The sequence below is a fragment of the Natator depressus genome, chromosome 7 (assembly GCF_965152275.1).
Source record: "Natator depressus isolate rNatDep1 chromosome 7, rNatDep2.hap1, whole genome shotgun sequence".
In the NCBI taxonomy this organism is placed as follows: Eukaryota; Metazoa; Chordata; order Testudines; family Cheloniidae; genus Natator; species Natator depressus.
The window spans coordinates 59,583,171-59,601,345 of NC_134240.1; the positions used below are offsets into that span (position 1 = coordinate 59,583,171).

General features: G+C 53.1%; 1 protein-coding gene across 1 annotated transcript; it reads left to right on the forward strand.

The window, feature by feature from the left end:
* The first annotated feature begins 1,958 nt into the window (after positions 1-1,958).
* ECHS1 (enoyl-CoA hydratase, short chain 1) lies at positions 1,959-16,774 on the forward strand. The gene is made up of 8 exons (XM_074958600.1): positions 1,959-2,092; positions 8,994-9,191; positions 10,850-10,977; positions 11,628-11,727; positions 12,919-13,023; positions 14,969-15,088; positions 16,208-16,275; positions 16,377-16,774. The coding sequence occupies exons 1-8, from the start codon at positions 2,005-2,007 to the stop codon at positions 16,440-16,442; spliced, it is 873 nt and encodes a 290-aa protein (XP_074814701.1). The 5' UTR covers positions 1,959-2,004; the 3' UTR covers positions 16,443-16,774.
* Positions 16,775-18,175: the final 1,401 nt, after the last annotated feature.

The following is an 18,175-nucleotide window of genomic DNA, read 5'->3' on the forward strand; positions in this document are numbered from 1 at the left end:
CAGCTCCCAGACTGCTGCACTGGGCATCACAGCATGGGGAGTAGTTGGCCAGCCCTCTGTGGAGAAAGAGGTGGTTAGGGACTATTTAGAAAAGCTGGACGTGCACAAGTCCATGGGGCCGGACGTGCTGCATCCGAGAGTGCTAAAGGAATTGGCGGCTGTGATTGCAGAGCCATTGGCCATTATCTTTGAAAACTCGTGGCGAACGGGGGGAAGTCCCAGATGACTGGAAAAAGGCTAATGTAGTGCCCATCTTTAAAAAAGGGAAGAAGGAGGATCCTGGGAACTACAGGCCAGTCAGCCTCACCTCAGTCCGCGGAAAAATCATGGAGCAGGTCCTCAAGAAATCAATCCTGAAGCACTTACATGAGAGGAAAGTGATCAGGAACAGTCAGCATGGATTCACCAAGGGAAGGTCATGCCTGACTAATCTAATCGCCTTCTATGATGAGATTACTGGTTCTGTGGATGAAGGGAAAGCAGTGGATGTATTGTTTCTTGACTTTAGCAAAGCTTTTGACACGGTCTCCCACAGTATTCTTGTCAGCAAGTTAAAGAAGTGTGGGCTGGATGAATGCACTATAAGGTGGGTAGAAAGTTGGCTAGATTGTCGGGCTCAACGGGTAGTGATCAATGGCTCCATGTCTAGTTGGCAGCCGGTGTCAAGTGGAGTGCCCCAGGGGTCGGTCCTGGGGCCGGTTTTGTTCAATATCTTCATAAAAGATCTGGAGGATGGTGTGGATTGCACTCTCAGCAAATTTGTGGATGATACTAAACTAGGAGGAGTGGTAGGTACGCTGGAGGGCAGGGATAGGATACAGAGGGACCTAGACAAATTGGAGGATTGGGCCAAAAGAAATCTGATGAGGTTCAATAAGGATAAGTGCAGGGTCCTGCACTTAGGACGGAAGAACCCAATGCACTGCTACAGACTAGGGACCGAATGGCTAGGCAGCAGTTCTGCGGAAAAGGACCTAAGGGTGACAGTGGACGAGAAGCTGGATATGAGTCAGCAGTGTGCCCTTGTTGCCAAGAAGGCCAATGGCATTTTGGGATGTATAAGTAGGGGCCTAGCAAGCAGATCGAGGGACGTGATCGTCCCCCTCTATTCGACATTGGTGAGGCCTCATCTGAAGTACTGTGTCTAGTTTTAGGCCCCACACTACAAGAAGGATGTGGATAAACTGGAGAGAGTCCAGCGAAGGGCAACAAAAATGATTAGGGGTCTGGAACACATGCCTTATGAGGAGAGGCTGAGGGAACTGGGATTGTTTAGTCTGCAGAAGAGAAGAATGAGGGGGGATTTGATTGCTGCTGTCAACTACCTGAGAGGTGGTTCCAAAGAGGATGGTTCTAGACTATTCTCAGTGGTAGAAGAGGAGAGGACAAGGAGTAATGGTCTCAAGTTGCAGTGGGGGAGGTTTAGGGTGGATATTAGGAAAAACTTTTTCACTAGGAGGGTGGTGAAACACTGGAATGCGTTACCTAGGGAGGTGGTAGAATCTCCTTCCTTAGAGGTTTTTAAGGTCAGGCTTGACAAAGCCCTGGCTGGGATGATTTAATTGGGGATTGGTCCTGCTTTGAGCAGGGGGTTGGAGTAGATGACCTCCTGAGGTCCCTTCCAACCCTGATATTCTATGATTCTATGACCCATCAGGTGAGATAGGAAGGCCTCCCCATGGCCGGCCACCCACCCCCTCTCCTGAGCCGACCTACACCCCGATCCTCCCCTGAATTTACCCACAGCCCATCATCCCTGCTCTCCTCAACCCACCCACAGCCCCTGCTTCTCCCCGTATCTCTGAACCCACCCAGGGGCAGGGGGCGGGGCTATGCGACGAAGGTCTTGGGGGGTGGGGCTGTACTTATGAAGGCTCTGGGGGCGGGGCAGAGGCGGGGGCGGGGCTATGCGATGAGGGCGCTGGGGGCGGGGCAGAAGCGGGGGCGGGGCTATACGATGAGGGCGCTGGGGGCGGGGTCTGGGTCCCGTGGCTCAGCTCCGCCATGGCTCTCTCGCTCCGCGCGCTCCTCCGTCCGGCCCGGGGCCCAGCCCGCCTGCTGCTGCGAGCCCCGGCTCGGCTCTGCTCGGCGGGTGAGCGGCGGCTGGTGTCCCGGGGCCGGGGGTACAGTGGGGGCTGGGGTGCAGGGGCTGGGGTGTCCCGGGGTATAGTGGGGGGCTGGGGCGCAGGGGCTGCGGCACAGGGGTGATTCAGTTCCCCGCAGGGTGCTCGGCACACCCGCCGTGGAGCCTGCTGCCCCTGCCCGGCTGGCTCCTCGGGCGATCGCTCCCCTCTCTGGCTAGCATTGCTGGGCCTTGATGTGCTTTTTCTGTGTGTGCTCCCCCACCTCCTCAGGAGAGGGTCCTGCCCCATGGAGCTGGCTCCCTGCACTGCCCCATCCCTCTCTGTCTGCCTGATCCTGCGGCCTGGGGATTCTGTAGGGCGGGGGGGGGGCTGTGCCATGCTTTGAGATTACTGTCTGGAAGTTCATGCAGGGGCCTCCGGCCCAGCCAGCGTGGCCAGCTCTGGAGGAGGACTTGTTGCCCAAAAGCAGAGGGCAAAGTTCTCCTGAGTTGAGCTCTGCCAATCCAAACAAATGCGGTTCCCCCAGTAGCTCCTGTCTCACTCTCTTGCTGCTTGCTACCCACCCGTGGAGTTGCCGCCCAGGAGCTCAGGGCTGCATTGCACTGTGGGCGGCAGTAATGCCAGAGCTGTGCCCGGTGCCCTGTCTTCTCTTCAAGCTGACTGGGGAGCTGTCAGTCCTGGTGACTTCCAAGGCACTCTTTGCACCCACCCTGCTTTGTGGGCATGGGGCCTTGTGCACTCATGACAGCACCTCACAGCTGTCAGTGCCTCAGCCTGGTTCTAGGGGGCTTGCCTGAGGACTGGCCAGGGGCCACCTGGTCATACCCTCTTCCCTCGCCCTGTGCAGACAGCTCCTGTGGCTGATGTGGATGTGTCCAGAGCCATGCCAGCAGGGCTCAGGGTGACGGGAGCCCATCTGCGAGGCCTCCACATTCAGTTCTTTCTCAGTTAATTCGGGGCTTGTGAAAGGGACCGGATGTGCTGCCCTGGAGAAGGAAAACCTGTATCCAAGGTCAGGTTTAGAGTGGGCAGCAGCGCAAGCCTTCCCCATGCTGCCCCACGGTGTGCCTCAGGCCTGCTGAGAGGCAAGGTCAGTCTCCAGGCGTGCTGGTAAGGGGACATTGGGATGTTGCTGGTGCTAGGAGCTGGGTTGCCACTCGTGTGGGAAACTGAATGGCCATTGGGAGCTCCCCCCCAGCTGGCTTCCTACTAGCCATTATTTTGTACCAGGTTCTTTTCTGACACCAGCCTTGTAAAATTTACCAGTGGGCCTAGGCCCAAATCTCTTCACCCATCATTGCTATGGTGAGGATGATGGAAAAATAAGGGTCTGTTTTAATTGCAGACCAAAAGACTGACCTCTCACAGGCTGGGTTCTGCCAGGCTGCTCTGGCATAGTCGTGGGAATGTTAATTTCAGCTTTGCAGCACTAACTCTAGCTCAGTGTGTTCAGAGCCTTTTACAGATTCCCCTTGCTTGGTACTGTTGGTTCTCTGGGCATTTGTTGAACGCTCTGGAGAACAATTCGTGTTGCTTTTTTTAACACCTCTGAATGACACAAGTTTTATCTTTCACTTGCCAGTGTAGACAAAGCCTTAATGTCATATGTGAAATTATTCACTCTTCAGGAGGAGAAGTGAGGCTTCAGGAGAGATTTACACACAGCACAGGGAGTGGCTTGGCAGATTGGAATAAGGGCAGGGGGTGAGAAATGGAACTAAAATAGTTGTGGGAGGAACACACTGTGCATCCAAGTTGGCATTACTGACCGTGGGAGAGAGCTGATGCAATAGGAGCTGATACACAGGGCCTTGCATAAAAATATTGCTCGCATGGTCTCAATGAACTTTTTTTTTTTAATGTTAAGAAAAGAAATTACAGCCAAATTCATTTGATTGCAGGTCTGCTGAGGAGTGTTAGTGAGTGGGTTAGAGTGAAGAGACTTGCTACATTTAGTTTGTGTATATATATCTGGCAATTCTAGGTATTGTAGCTGCTGGATAATCTATTCACACAGCCTCTAGTATGCCTGGGTTGCTTTTCCTCACGTGTGTGTGTGGAAAGTGCTGTGGATTGGTTGTCCCAAGGAGGAGGGAGGAAAAATTATTGTTCTTAACCTCGGAGGATAGGACAAGAAGCAATGGGCTTAAATTGCAGCAAGGGAGGTTTAGGCTGGACATTAGGAAAAACTTCCTAACTGTCACGGTGGTTAAGCATTGGAATAAATTGCCTAGAGAAGTTGTGGAATCTCCATCATTGGGGATTTTTAAGAGCAGGTTAGACAAACACCTGTCAGGGGTGGTCTAGATCAGTGGTTCTCAAAGCCAATCCGCTGCTTGTTCAGGGAAAGCCCCTGGCGGGCCAGACCGGTTTGTTGACCTGCCGCGTCCGCAGGTTTGGCCGATCGTGGCTCCCACAGGCCGCGGTTCGCTGCTCCAGGCCAATGGGGGCTGCGGAAAGGGCGGCCAGCACGTCCCTTGGCCCGCACCGCTTCCCGCAGCCCCCATTGGCCTGGAGCGGCGAACCACGGCCGGTGGGAGCCGCGATCGGCCGAACCTGCGGATGCGGCAGGTCAACAAACCGGTCCGGCACGCCAGGGGCTTTCCCTGAACAAGCGGCGGACCGTCTTTGAGAACCACTGGTCTAGATAATACTTAGCCCTGTGGCTCCTTCCAGTCCTATGATTCTATGGATGAGTGTCTGAAGTGTGGGTGCATGTTTGTTTGCCTCCCATACCTTTCATACAGGAAATGATTAATGTGTTTTGGTTTTTTTGTGTGTAACATTCTTTCAAATCCAACCAATGAAGCAGGATTCAGGCATTGTGCTCTCTCAGTGGACGGTTCGTGCTGAGCACCATATTGGAGTTGATGCTCCTGGTGTATTTGAGGGGAGCTGTAGCCTGAGCTGGGTTGGAAGCTGGATCTGGTTATCCTAGAATATGAGGGTTGTAAGAGACCTCAGGAGGTCATCTAGTCCAACCCTCTGCTCAAAGCAGGACCAATCCCCAACTAAATCATTCTTTATTAAATTATGCTTTCCTTTAAACTTGGGGGTGGAATCCTTGTGATTTCTCCATGTATTCTTCTCCCCTTTTTTGGTTACTCAAGGTAGATGCTAGCCATCATAATGCTTTTGGGCAATAAAACTTATTTAGCCTAACTAAACCTTCCTTGGGACCTGGTGTGTAAACAGGATGTTTGTTCCTTTAAGCATCTGCCTGCTAATGTCCTCACTTAAGGTTCTGTTGGCTGCTGTGGAGGTGACTGTGACCTCACCAGTGGAGGGTTATGTCATCAGTTGTGGAGTAAGTGACCAGAACAACTGCGGCTCCTGATCAGAAAAGCACATGGGCAATTATTTCCCCTCCATTCTGCCATTTGTAATGTGGGATGATGATTGTGATCTTCCTTTGACAAATGCTTTGAGAGCGGTGTATGAATTACACTTAGCACCAGTTAGGTGCAATACAGAAATATACATAGGAGAGACGTGTATGTAGAATGCTTTGATTCTGTTTACACGAGATGAGATCTGCTACTCTTGTATGAGACTTTCATACTGGTGGTGCACATATAGATCAGTTTACTCGATCAGTCCACTTCCATGCAGTTAATTCAGGAATTTGATTTCAGAGGGCACCAGCTTCAAGGTCAACTTGAAAATCAACCTTGCTGTTGTGCCGTCTGTTGTTAAAGTTGTACGTAAGGCCCCTGTCCTCCCATACGATACCAGACTCCTGAACAGAGCCCCTTGTCGGCACAACATTCCCGTAACTGAAGGATTGATCGAGGAAAAACTATTTTCCTCTTTTCAGTTGTGCATCGTGCATGTGACAGCACCTTGCAGAGTCAGTTTCACTGGTCTCCTGGCTAGTCGGAGAGGGGGAGACAGCTAATTGGAAAAAGATCCTTATAAAACTCAGCAGAGGAGCGGGAAACCTCGTAGACGCTTTAAAAATGGAATTTAAGAATAAAATCCGGATTTATGGTGCCCCTGCACAGAGCATCAGAAAATGGCTTTTCTTACAATTCCAATGTACAGTGCCCCTTTAATCAGTGCCTGCAGCCAGGCTGATTGGTGGGTCTGTCATTGGTGGTGCTGCCAAAGGGGTCACCGCGGCTAATGTGATGTGAAGCAGGGTTTGGATAGAAAAATAGGTCCTGTAAGGCCAGCTATAGTGAGGACAGAGCTTGAACCCCATCATTGTCCAGGTTCACACAAGCCTGGGGAGGCAACTTTTGTGAGTTAAAAGCCTATGATATGGGCCTTGATTTCCATGCCTGGCTTCCTGTCATCCGTATTTAGGGTCCTATGTAAAAGCAGCCTGACTTGCAACATTATTGAGCACCTGCAGCTCGCACTGACTCCAGCAGTTCTGAGATCCAGGCCACTTCATTATGAGCCTACATATGGATTTTCAGGTACCCCAATTTGAAAATTTGATGGTTTCCCCCAATAATCCAAGGAGGCCAAAGAATGGGGCATCATTTCCCAGGCAGATCTGTTTCCTGCTAGATGCTGCAGCAAGGCCCCTAAACCAGTGCTTGGGACAGGGTTGCTATGGCAAAAAGTGCCACAAATCCCCATTCTGAGGACATGGCAGGTTCAGGTTAAGAGGAGCAGATAGTCTGGGAGGAGCCCGTCGAACCTGCATACACACACAGGAATAAATATAACTAGAACAATTGAAGGGATTTCAATTAGAATCATGGAATATCAGGGTTGGAAGGGACCTCAGGAGGGCATCTAGTCCAACCCCCTGCTCAAAGTAGGACCGATCCCCAATTAAATCATCCCAGCCAGGGCTTTGTCAAGCCTGACCTTAAAAACTTCTAAGGAAGGAGATTCCACCACCTCCCTAGGTAACACATTCCAGTGTTTCACCACCCTCCTAGTGAAAAAGTTTTTCCTAATATCCAACCTAAATCTCCCCCACTGCAACTTGAGACCATTACTCCTCGTTGTGTCATCTGGTACCACTGAGAACAGTCTAGAGTCATCCTCTTTGGAACCCCCTTTCAGGCAGTTGAAAGCAGCTATCAAATCCCCCCTCATTCTTCTCTTCCGTACACTAAACATCCCCAGTTCCCTCAGCCTCTCCTCATAACTCATGTGTTCCAGTCCCCTAATCATTTTTGTTGCCCTCCGCTGGACTCTTTCCAATTTTTCCACATCCTTCTTGTAGTGTGGGGCCCAAAACTGGACACAGTACTCCAGATGAGGCCTCACCAGTGTCGAATAGAGGGGAACGATCAAGTTCCTCGATCTGCTGGCAATGCTCCTATTTATACAGCTCAAAATGCCATTGGCCTTCTTGGCAACAAGGGCACACTGTTGACTCATATCCAGCTTCTCGTCCACTGTAACCCCTAGGTCCTTTTCTGCAGAACTGCTGCCGAGCCATTCGGTCCCTAGTCTATAGCTGTGCATGGGATTCTTCCGTCCTAAGTGCAGGACTCTGCACTTGTTCTTGTTGAACCTCATCAGATTTCTTTTGGCCCATTCTTTTGGAATGCATTTTATTGGAGGCTCCTGGTTGTGGAGGCTGCACCTTTTAACCCAGAAGTGCCTTGGATTATTGCTGCTTCTCTGCAGGCTGTCCTTGTTGGTGTACTGCTGCCATCTTCTGTAGTGTACTGCTACCGTTGAGGTATGTCCTGGAGGGCTTGGTAATGCCCACTACCAATGGAAGGGGATTGGGTTTACACCATCAGCATCTGCAGAATTTACACTTTCATTTGTCACTTTTCGCTGGACTAGGGTCCGGGACTCCTGGGTTTGGTGCAAAGTTCTGCCATTGACTTTTGGTGTGATCTTAGGGTAGTCCTTACCCCGCAAGGGCCGTCTATAAAATGGGATAATGGTACAACCTACCTTTGTAAAGTGCTTCTATCCTCTGCTGACAATTGCTAAACAAGAGCTAGGTGTGAATTATTTTAAAGTAGGTTGCTGGCCTTAATGATTATGAAAAAAACCTTCCAAATGGGATACCAGATGCAGCCCTATTTGCCTGAGACTGCAGACTCCCCAGTGCCTCTGCTGCTGCTGCCCAGAACTTTCCCGAGCAGCAGTATAGTGAAATTATCAAGGTTGGTTTGAACCAGCCCCAGCTGTGAAATAGACAAGACTCTGTCAGTGTCACTACTCCCTGGGGAAGCTCTGAAGGGAGACCAGCCTAGATAAGCCATGGGGAGGGGGCCAACGCTGAAGGCTGAGAGAAGGGACAGAATAATAGAGGTCATCTCTCCCAACCCTCCCTACAACACATTGCTAAGAGGCTCTAGGAGAGGGTACAGTAAGGGAGAGAGTCCTGCAGCAGTCAGGTGGAGACACACAGAATGCTTCTCCGGTCCAGCAGGTAGGGAGGGCTTTAAAGAGCTGTCAGCCAGAGGCTGAAATGAAATGTGGAGCCACCCAAGGTACAGGGTAGGAGTTCCAGCAGCCTGGCTGTGGGATAGCTGAGCTGCTCATTGGGCATAGCCCTGAAGGGCAGGCCCCTACAGCCTGCCCAGCTCTCACAGCCTCTGGCCAGGCTGTGCAGTCCCCAGCTAGCAGGGGCAAGCCCTGTGCATTGTAGGAAACGCGAGGGAAAGCAGCAGGCAGGTGCTGACTGTGTGCTCATAACCACAGAAAGCCAGCCCTGTCCTGAGTCGCTCTCAGTGCAGGACACTAGCCAGCAGAGCAGATTTGTGAAGCCCAGAGTCAGCAAGCCACAGAACTGCTCCACGCTGGTGCAGAGGCCTGGTAACCAGGGGCCCTGGCAGAAGTGCGACGGCTTTGGCAGAGGAGGGGCGGGTGCTTGCCCTTACAGGATAGGAGGGGGATCCCAGTCCGCGAGAAAGCAGGTCCATCCCGTGCAGTGCCGCCCACTGCTGTAACAATGTGCCGGTGTCCCTTCCCTGACAGGCACTCAGTTCCAGTACCTCGTGGTGGAGAAGAAGGGGGCGAAGCAGAATGTAGGAGTGATCCAGCTGAATCGCCCCAAGGCCTTGAATGCCCTCTGTGATGGCCTGATGAACGAGATGAACCGGGCCCTGGACTCCTTCGAGAAGGACCCACATGTGGGAGCCATCATCATCACCGGCAGCGAGAAAGCCTTCGCAGGTAGGCAGAGAGGGCACCCCGGGGCTCCCTTTGGCAGCTCACTCAGCACATCCCATAGCAAGGTGAGTGGGCTGGAAGCTGCTTTGCCTTAGCCACCCACTTGCCATTGGTAGGTGGTGGGCTCGCAGGGGCTGCAAAGGCCTCGGGGTGACGGCTTCGCTTTTAAATGTTTTGTCTCCTGGTGAAGAGGATGTGTGAGAACTACGGGAAAACTCTGAGCCCAACTGGGAGCTGCCTTCTGGATGCCCTCCCTTGTGGATGGCGATGCTAAGGAGCTCTGCTGTTCCTTGCAGGAGCACTTTCAGAGGAAAACACGGCTTGAGTTTAGGAAGGGGAATCGCTGACTCCTGTCGTGGGTCTGGTTTTGGATGGAAGAGCCTCATCCCCACTTCTCTTGGAAAGGGGAGAACCCAGCTGCGTGTGAGAGATGCAAGGCATTAAGCCGCTGATAATTCTGGGGATCCCGAGTGGTTGGCTGCTCCCCCAGAATGTTCAGAGACTCGTGAGCATTAGAGATGGGAAAGGCCCCCCTCGTACCCAGGGGCTAGTGAAGGATGCTTCCCAGGGCTGGCCTGCAATCCAGAGTTAGGTGGGCTTAACTACATGGCTCAGGGCTGTGAAAAATGTCATCCCCTGTGTGATGTAATGAAGCTGACCTTCATCCCAGTGTAGACGCTGCCAGGTCGATGGGAGAATTCTTTCTTTGACCCAGCTGCTGCCTCGCAGAGGTGGATTTACTACAGTGATGGAAGAACCCCTTCTGCCACTGCAGGAAGTGTCTACACCTCAGCACTGCAGAGGCGCAGTCACAACGTTTCTAGTGTAGACGTACCCTCCGTGTTTGTCCAGTTGGATTTTAAATGTCCAAACGCTAGAGGTTCCAGCCCTTCCGCTGGGTGAAGAAACAAATCGCACCTGGATCATGGCGAGGGTCTGGCTTTTGCCACTGAGAACCCAGTGTGAAAGCCCCAAGGATGGGGGATTATTTTTAAGGCCAGATGCTTTATAACCATGTCTTTCAGGCATGCAGTGTGACAGGTGCTTTTGTTAAAGAGACACTCAGCTTAAGCATCACACCTCTCTCTGAGCATATGTTACCTACTGCTCTTCCTACAAGTAAGCCCTAAGATCCCTGTGTGGAAAGAGAGTAGAGAAAATAGTATTTCTCTCTCTTTCAGTGGGGGAGCTCTGAGTGTAGAGTCAGTTTCCCGGGTTCCCCAGTGCAGTCTGAGCCCTTTCCTGCATCTTATCAGTTTTTCACACAGTAACAGGAGGCAAGAAAACTTTTACAAAATAGGACGATTTCTGTGATTTGATTTTTTTTTTTTTGCAAATCACAAATCTTATCAGGGCAACTTGGAGACAGGGGTTGGACCTGAAATTATTTCAATAGGCCCCTGTAAGTTTTAGACAAACCATTCTAGTGCTGATCGCTTACTGATCAAAGGATGTTAGCGAGAGAAGGTGGGGGAGGCAATATCTTGTATTGGACTAGCCTCTGTTGGTGGGACAGAGAAGCTGTCAAGCTTACACAGAGCTCTTCTTCCATTCTGCTGCATAACATCTAATATCCTGGGACCCACAGGGCTACAACACCACATGGCCCAAGGATGGTCATTTCCCAGTTCAACCTGACTACACAATATTCTCTCTCTCAGCTGGAGCAGATATAAAGGAGATGCAGAACAGAACCTTCCAGGAATGTTACGGGGGCAATTTCCTTGCACACTGGAACAGAGTCTCTCTGGTCCGGAAGCCGGTCATAGCAGCTGTGAATGGATATGCGGTGAGCTTGGGTTTTCCGTTCCTTAATCTACCCCACAGTCTAAAATGTTTCTTGGTAAATATTGTACCGTGGTTAACTTCTGTGTCATTGTCTCAGCCAGCTCAGGGCAGACCAAGATGCCAGTCTTAACTGGGAATTGTGGTAGTCTTAATATACTTTTTATGGAGAGGACTAATGGGAAATTTTTCTGAGTCAAAGCAGCAGGATAAGGGAAGTACATCCAAACACCACCTCCTTCCCTGCAGCTCTGGCTGTGGAGTTTTTTGCTCCTGCTTTGCCCAGGAAGCAGCTCTGCCTTCCTCCCTTGGGGAATGTCCCATCCCTCACCCCCTAGTCTTTTCTGGAAGAGAGGAGTGGAATGCTTTGTACTAAGCTGTTTCTCTTCGGGCTCCTCGAGTGAGTTCTATAGCTCTGTGCTGGTTAGGGCATCAGATGGGAACTTGGAAGAAGGGGATTCAAGTCCTGGCTCAGCCATACGCTCCTTGGGTGACTGTGGGCAAGTGACTTTAGTTCCCCCTCTCCTGCGTTGGATGAATACAGCACAGACTGTGAGGCCTCTGATCCCATGGGACCTAGCTTGACTGCAAGAAACCCTTGTGTGCCGGGTGGCGCTGTGCCAGTTCTAACCCGTGCCCCTCTCTCCCCTGAAGCTGGGCGGTGGCTGTGAGCTGGCCATGATGTGCGATATCATCTTTGCTGGCGAGAAGGCGCAGTTTGGGCAACCTGAAATCTTGCTGGGAACCATTCCAGGTAACCCATGTTGAGCACACTCCTGCCTGCGAGTGTCTAGGGTGGCCAAGCTCCTTCCCAGCTCTGGCGCTGGCTGGTGGCATTAGGGAAATGAACGCTTTTAAAAAGACGTATTGAAAGGTACTGTGAGAGTCCCAGTGACACGTGGTACACAAAGCATGGAAACCGACCCTTTCTGGTTACTCGGATAAAGACATGAGTGCAATCAGTTCAGACCAAGGCATCTCTTATGGGCTTGGTTAGTTCGGAATCCCGAACTACCAGGCTTTCAAATGTTGACAGCCCTCTTGTGGTGTGCAGAGACAAATGTCACTGTCTGACAACTTCCTGCTTCACAGTGAAAGCCCGCTCAGATCTCTGGCATGTGTCTTCCTCCCGTTTTTTTTTTTTTAAATGACCACACCAATCTCTGGTCCCATTCCTCCTTCGCTGTTCCTGCTGCCTTTCAATGCTCTGGGCTTGGCTGGTATCGTTTTTTTCATGTATGTATCTAACACCAGGAATCTGTAGGTCTTCCACCTGCTAGATGTGTTGTCAGGTTACTTTCTTGTCCATTAGACACACACCCCATCTCCTCCAAGGTCAGGTGGTGCTGTTGTTGGGTCATCTGGAGCCTTGCATTCAGTAATTAGCCTGATTTACCCTCTGATTTTTGATTGGTAGCTATTGATAGACCTGCCTGCCTGCATCCAAACACAGGGCAGCTGTCAATCATGTGGTCACTTTAAAGACCCATAAACGGAATGGGATCTCTGAGCTCGCCCCGATCTCAGATCCCAGATGCTCAAGAAATATACTTGTAGCGGGGTCCAGAACGCTCCCTTTGCCTAGATCTGTGTCGAGAATAGTTCAAGTGGTTACATACAGAGTGAATGGCAGTCAAGGGTGCCCCATAATTCCACAGGGTGGGGGTATGGGATATGGTGACATCCTTAAGCCTCAGGACAAAGCTAGAGCCCTGTGATAAAACAACAGCCAGCAGGTAGAAATGCGCCTGTCTCTTACTGCATGTTACATAAGGATCCAACAGCTTGTCTCCCTGCCCATCCCTTCCTCTTCTCCTTGCCGTGCTGCCACCCCCGTGTGCACAGACCTGACCCATTGCAGGTGTGTGATTAGGGTGCGTTTATTTAGGAAATTCCTCTTGACTGACACTTGCAAGCTAATTGCAGCCTTTCTAATTAACCACAGGAGCTGGCGGGACTCAGAGACTCACGAGAGCAGTGGGCAAGTCCCTGGCGATGGAAATGGTCCTCACCGGAGACAGGATCTCTGCTCAGGAAGCCAAAGAAGCAGGTATGGGCACAAGTGTATACGGCTTCCCACCAGGCCCTTCCTGCGGCACTAGGTGGGAAGGGAGGGGAGAGTGCTGAGAACAGGGCGGGTTCCTGTACCCATGCTGTGGGTGAGAGGGCAATCCGTGAGAGCTGCTCACGCATCATTTCTGGTCCTTGATGAGCTGACTGAAGCTGGCAAGTCACTTCATGCCCTTCTCCAGAACTCATGGCTCCTGGGGAGGGCTCCCCATCTGTGGATCAATGGATGACTGAGATCCTCCTGGCTCCGTGCCTTGGGCATGTGTCAGGTAACTAAATGAGTCAGGGGAGAGAGTGCATCCTCTGCTGCCAGGCACAACGGGGCCTCAGAGCCCTGCCGGAGTACGAGTCCATCACTGTCCCTTAAAGCCAGCTGTTCCCTGCTGCATGCGTGGCCCAGCCGTCCCTGTAGCACGGAGCAGGAGGTGGCTTCCCCAGGCTGCAGACCAGCCAGCACCCGAAGTTGTCCCCTAGGAACATACCTGGTTGGAGGCTGCTAGGGACACGTGGCTCTTCTGTCTTATGCCTCACTCTTCCACACTGATCCCGTCTCTGTCAGGCGTTTGCCCAGCCGCTCTCCCTGGCGCTCCTAGTGCAGAGGGTCCGCTGCCTGGCGTTATTTCTCTTTCCAGTGTCCTGGGATAGACCATTCAGAGAGAAGGGGACGTTCCTGGGAAGGATTTCCTCCCCCAGGCATTCTCCCTTCACTATTACTCCCCAAATCCTGGCTGATCATGATAAATCAGCTCAGGGGCTCTTCAGACCAACCCAGCAGGCGAGGGGTCCAGCCAGGAAGGCAGCTCTTTGCATATCATGGCCTTATGGAGGGTGTCCAGATCCCCAGTGGGAAGGGCTGCACTCAGCAGCTGATGCTGGGTGGAGGGGACCGAATTGCTGTCAACTGGAACAGCAGTTAGGTGTGCAATGGACCGTGTAGACAGCAGCCCTCTGCCCCATAGCTAGAATAGAAAGGGTAACAACCCTCCCCCATTCCATCTCCCGGGCGGAGTTTGGCATTTGTCCCTGTAGCTGGGCACACGCTTATTGTCCGCTCTGGATCCTACAGTTTCATGTGGACTCGCTGCCAGGAGGCAAAACGGGGATTGGGAGCGAGGTGCCTCCCGCTGCTCAGTCTGAAGCACAGAGGGAGCTCAGCAGGGGTGGCTTTTGGCTGGTGGTATCCCATGGCCTCCACAGGCTTCACTCGGGCATTTCTTTGCCGCAGGGGAAGCTCCAAAGTGGGGTGACAGTGGGAGCTTTCTGTGGGCTCTGCAGTGGCATCCCGCGGCTCCATGCTGGTGTCTCCCTCAGCTGTGCTCGGTTTAGAAGGAAGAGGGGTTTGCTAATGGGAAACACAGCCTGGGCTCTGGCCCCATCAGCAATAAAGATCCCGCAGCTGGAGCTGACTTGGGGCCAAGACTCCAGCTGCCTTTCGCACAGCCCTGCAAAGCCCACACACCTGAGGGCGAGAGGGCTGCATGGCCAGGCCGAAGCTGCTGGGTTCGAATGCTGCTCCGTGCTCCGCTTCCAGCCCCTCCGCACTCTGGTGCTGGGCACTACGAACTGTCCAGCTCAAGTGGTGGCAGCTGCAGCTCTGAGTACACATGGGAGTGGGTGTGGGGGATGGAAGGGGATGCTCGTGCACAGTCGTGCCTTGGGCCATGCCCACGCTGTACTCCAGTTAGGCTTTGTGCCATGTGCAGAGCCTGCTAATTGACCCGAGGTTCAAGCGCTGGGTCTGCTGACGGCAGCTGCTCTGCGTTACCGGTGTCAGACACTGGACCCCGGGCAAGACCGTCCGACGAGCACCGCTGCTCAGAGGCTGGGAGTTGTGAACATGTTCTCGGATGGTGGTGTGTGGGGAGGACACGGGAATGCTGAGCGCCAAGTGCTGACAGTCCAGTAATGTGCCCCCTCCTCCCTAGGCCTGGTCAGCAAAATCTACCCCGTGGAGAAGCTGCTGGAAGAAGCCATCAGCTGTGGGGAGAAGATTGCAGGGAATTCTAAGCTCGTAACAGCAATGGCCAAGGAAGCTGTCAATGCAGGTGCAGGCAGTGCTGAGAGATGGCTGAACATCGGGGTGGGTTCACTGGGCTGAAGTGACCCCACCAGGACCCAATGGGAGGCTGAGGTGCTCTGGGTCCGTGGCCGTAGAGGCCAGCCTTGCTGAGGAATGGTGTCCCGGAATAGGCACTTGCATGAAAAAAATAATATCACAGTTTCAATGGCAACTACACCTTTTAGCCCCCCGCCATGGCCCACTCCAGGAACACCCCTCGGGTCAGAGGTCTCTAGCCATCACCTGTCCCCCGTCCCTCCTATTCCTTGCCTGTGGCACACGGCAGTCTAGCCTCCTGCGGGCTGTAATACTTCGGTCTCGTTTTGGTTGCTGGGTTTGCGTGTGGGGGCTGTGTGGGGTTGGTGGCTTGTGATAGGCAGGAGGCCAGACGAGGTGATCTGGGGGACCCTTCTGGCCTTCAGCTCTGTGACCCCTGTTCTGCAGGCTCACGTCTGGCCAATCGCAGTATAATGATCTGTGAAGATAAGCCTGGATTCGTCGGCTCTGCTGGTTGGGTCTAAAACCTTGCAACTGTGGCCCGAGTGCGGCTGCTGCAGTGATGTGTGTGCGGTCAGACTGGTGCGCTAGCCCAGACAGGGTGACAGCCTGGGGTTAACGGGGACTATGGGCAGGCCAGCGTTTACCCTTTCACTGCTGATGCTTTTCGCGCAAACATCTAGCTGGCATGCTCATCCTGCCGTCCCAGCTGGCTCGCCCACCTGCCAAAGCACCGGCCTGACAGTGCAGTCCTGGGTTCATACAAACAGGTGGGGATGGCGGGGAATCGAATGTGCTGTGTCTCCGCGTGAGCGAGGGGTTCTTTGAAACCTCCCTGGTTTAATGTCAGCCGGCTTCGGGTGCAGTCTGGGGAGAGCCCCCTGCCCGGCCACCCAGGAGCTGGTAAAGGAACATGGAAGGAGGGGACGAGAGGTCTGGAATGTGCATGATTCTGGCCTTCCCCCGGAGAGGCTGCGGTGGGGCAGTACAAACCCTCTCACTTTCCTTGGAGGGCTCTCCTCTCAGGGAGCGGGCTAGATGGGATTGTTAAACACCCAGCCACGCCCTCCGCGTTCACCCACGTCTGCCACTGGCTCCTCTTTTTCAGCCTTTGAGATGACGCTGACTGAGGGGAATAAAATGGAGAAGAGGCTCTTCCATGCCACCTTTGCTACGGTAAGTACAGGCGCTGTCCCGCGGACCGCTTGTCTGTAGAGCGACTGTTGTACAGACCGTGCCCCTGAGCCCCTCTCTCTCTCTCTCTCTCTCTTTCTCAGGATGACCGGAAGGAAGGGATGGCAGCCTTCGTGGAGAAGAGAAAGGCAAACTTCACAGACCACTGAATGCCAGCGTGCCTCGTCCTCTCGAAGCTGCTGAGCTGGAGCCTCTGCCTTGATCCCCTTGCAGGGTGGGACTAACAAATAACCGTCGCAGCAGGTTGCGCCCGGCAGTAACCAGTACGGGTGGCAAATCCTGTATCATTGCCCTGGGAGGAAAGGCCCTTTGATTCACAAATGCTACATTACACGGGGTGTTGGGGAAGGAGCTGCCGTAGGCTAGCCTAACAGTTTGGGCCCTTCCGTGTAATCAGGTGACGGAGAATAGGGAACACGTCTGATCTGAATCTCAAATGACCCAATGCTTTTGTTCACGATAAGAAAATCGGAAATGGAGATTGTCGTGTGATCTTTACTCGAGGGCTCCCCTGGCTGTGTTGGCGGCACTGCCCTCGCCCGGGGAGGGTTGCTTCGGATTTCATGTGCCGAACGCTTTGGTGCGCCAGCTCCGAGAACTGGAGACAAAGGAGGGCTCTGGGGTTTGGGCTGGTCACTAATCAAAATGCCACTGCCCCAGCCATGCTGCTCTCCTCTCCCCATGGCAGGGACTCGGGGCTCCAGCCTCGGAGGTGGCCTTGGTAAAATGAGCGTAACAAACAATAGGAAACCACCAACTCAAGGGACATTCTCTGTCCTCAGACTCCTTCCTGCTCTGAGTTGGCCCAGCTGAGCAGGAAACTGGCTCCCTCCTCTCCCCTGGCTGGGCATGCGGGTCTCTGACAGGGGGCTCTGGAGCCAGCTCAGTCCCTCTGCCTGCCAGCTTCTTGGTGCGGTGCTCTCCTACGGGCTGGGGGGCAGTGGCCTTTGGAAGCCCCTGTGCTGAAGTGGGTCTGATTCCTAGTGCTGAGTGACCACGAGCTGGTGCCTGGCTTCGAGCTGTCGGTCCCCGGCTCACAGACGGGATGGAAGGGCTGGTGGCCCGGCTCGCAGAGACGCGCTGAGGTGTTCTTACTCTTACAACGTAGGAGTGGCCAGGTTGGATCAGAGCAGGAGGCCGTCTCATCCCATGGCCTGTCACTGACAGGAGAGGGTGTCAAGCAAAGAGACCCACTCGTGGGAATAACCCTAGGGGTGTCGCTTCCTGACCCATCGTGACTGGTTGGCTTGTGTCCTGGAGCACAGGGCTGACCACCAGGATGGCTGCACTGGACATGCTAAGGATATGTCTACACAGCAGCTGGGGTGTGTGAGCCACTCAAGTACACTCTAACCCCACCCCACTGCCTGTGCCATCACGGCCCCACTGCTGTTTGTCATGCGCTAGCTGGAGGATTGCTAGCACGTCTGCCTGCCTGCGCTGGCATCGATGCCGCCCCTCTGTGCAGGCATACCCTTAGTGGCAGTGCAGGAGGCTCCACCCCTGCGCAGATCATGAGCTCAGCCAACGGAGGGTAAATGGAGAGGGGAAGCCACCTGGCCATTGAGTATTTCCATTTACCTGCCAGTGGCTAAACTCATTACTGGGGGATGATTGAGCTCGTTGTGAGCTAAGGGGTGACAAGGAGGGGCAGAGTTAAGGATATTTGAATGAGCTTAATGTAGAATTCCTTGGCTCTTTGAAAAGCTACAGTGCAATGTTATCACCTAACCCTTTCAGTTACTCTCTCTGCCTGAACAATTTAACCAAGTTTTTTTCCAGTGGGAGTTTCCTTAGTTTTTGTTATACAGTGGAGGACAAATCCTGGTGCCGTTGCTGCAGGGAATTATTGATCCTGTCCCAGGTGGGTACATTGCAGCTT

What these genes read in the sequence shown, in the direction of transcription:
- ECHS1 (XM_074958600.1), top strand. Translation starts at nt 2,005, where the DNA reads ATGGCTCTCTCGCTCCGCGCGCTCCTCCGTCCGGCCCGGGGCCCAGCC. An exon ending in GGCTCGGCTCTGCTCGGCGG is followed by an intron (nt 2,093 to 8,993) that starts GTGAGCGGCGGC and finishes CTTCCCTGACAG; the next exon opens with GCACTCAGTTCCAGTACCTC. An exon ending in CAGCTGTGAATGGATATGCG is followed by an intron (nt 10,978 to 11,627) that starts GTGAGCTTGGGT and finishes TCTCCCCTGAAG; the next exon opens with CTGGGCGGTGGCTGTGAGCT.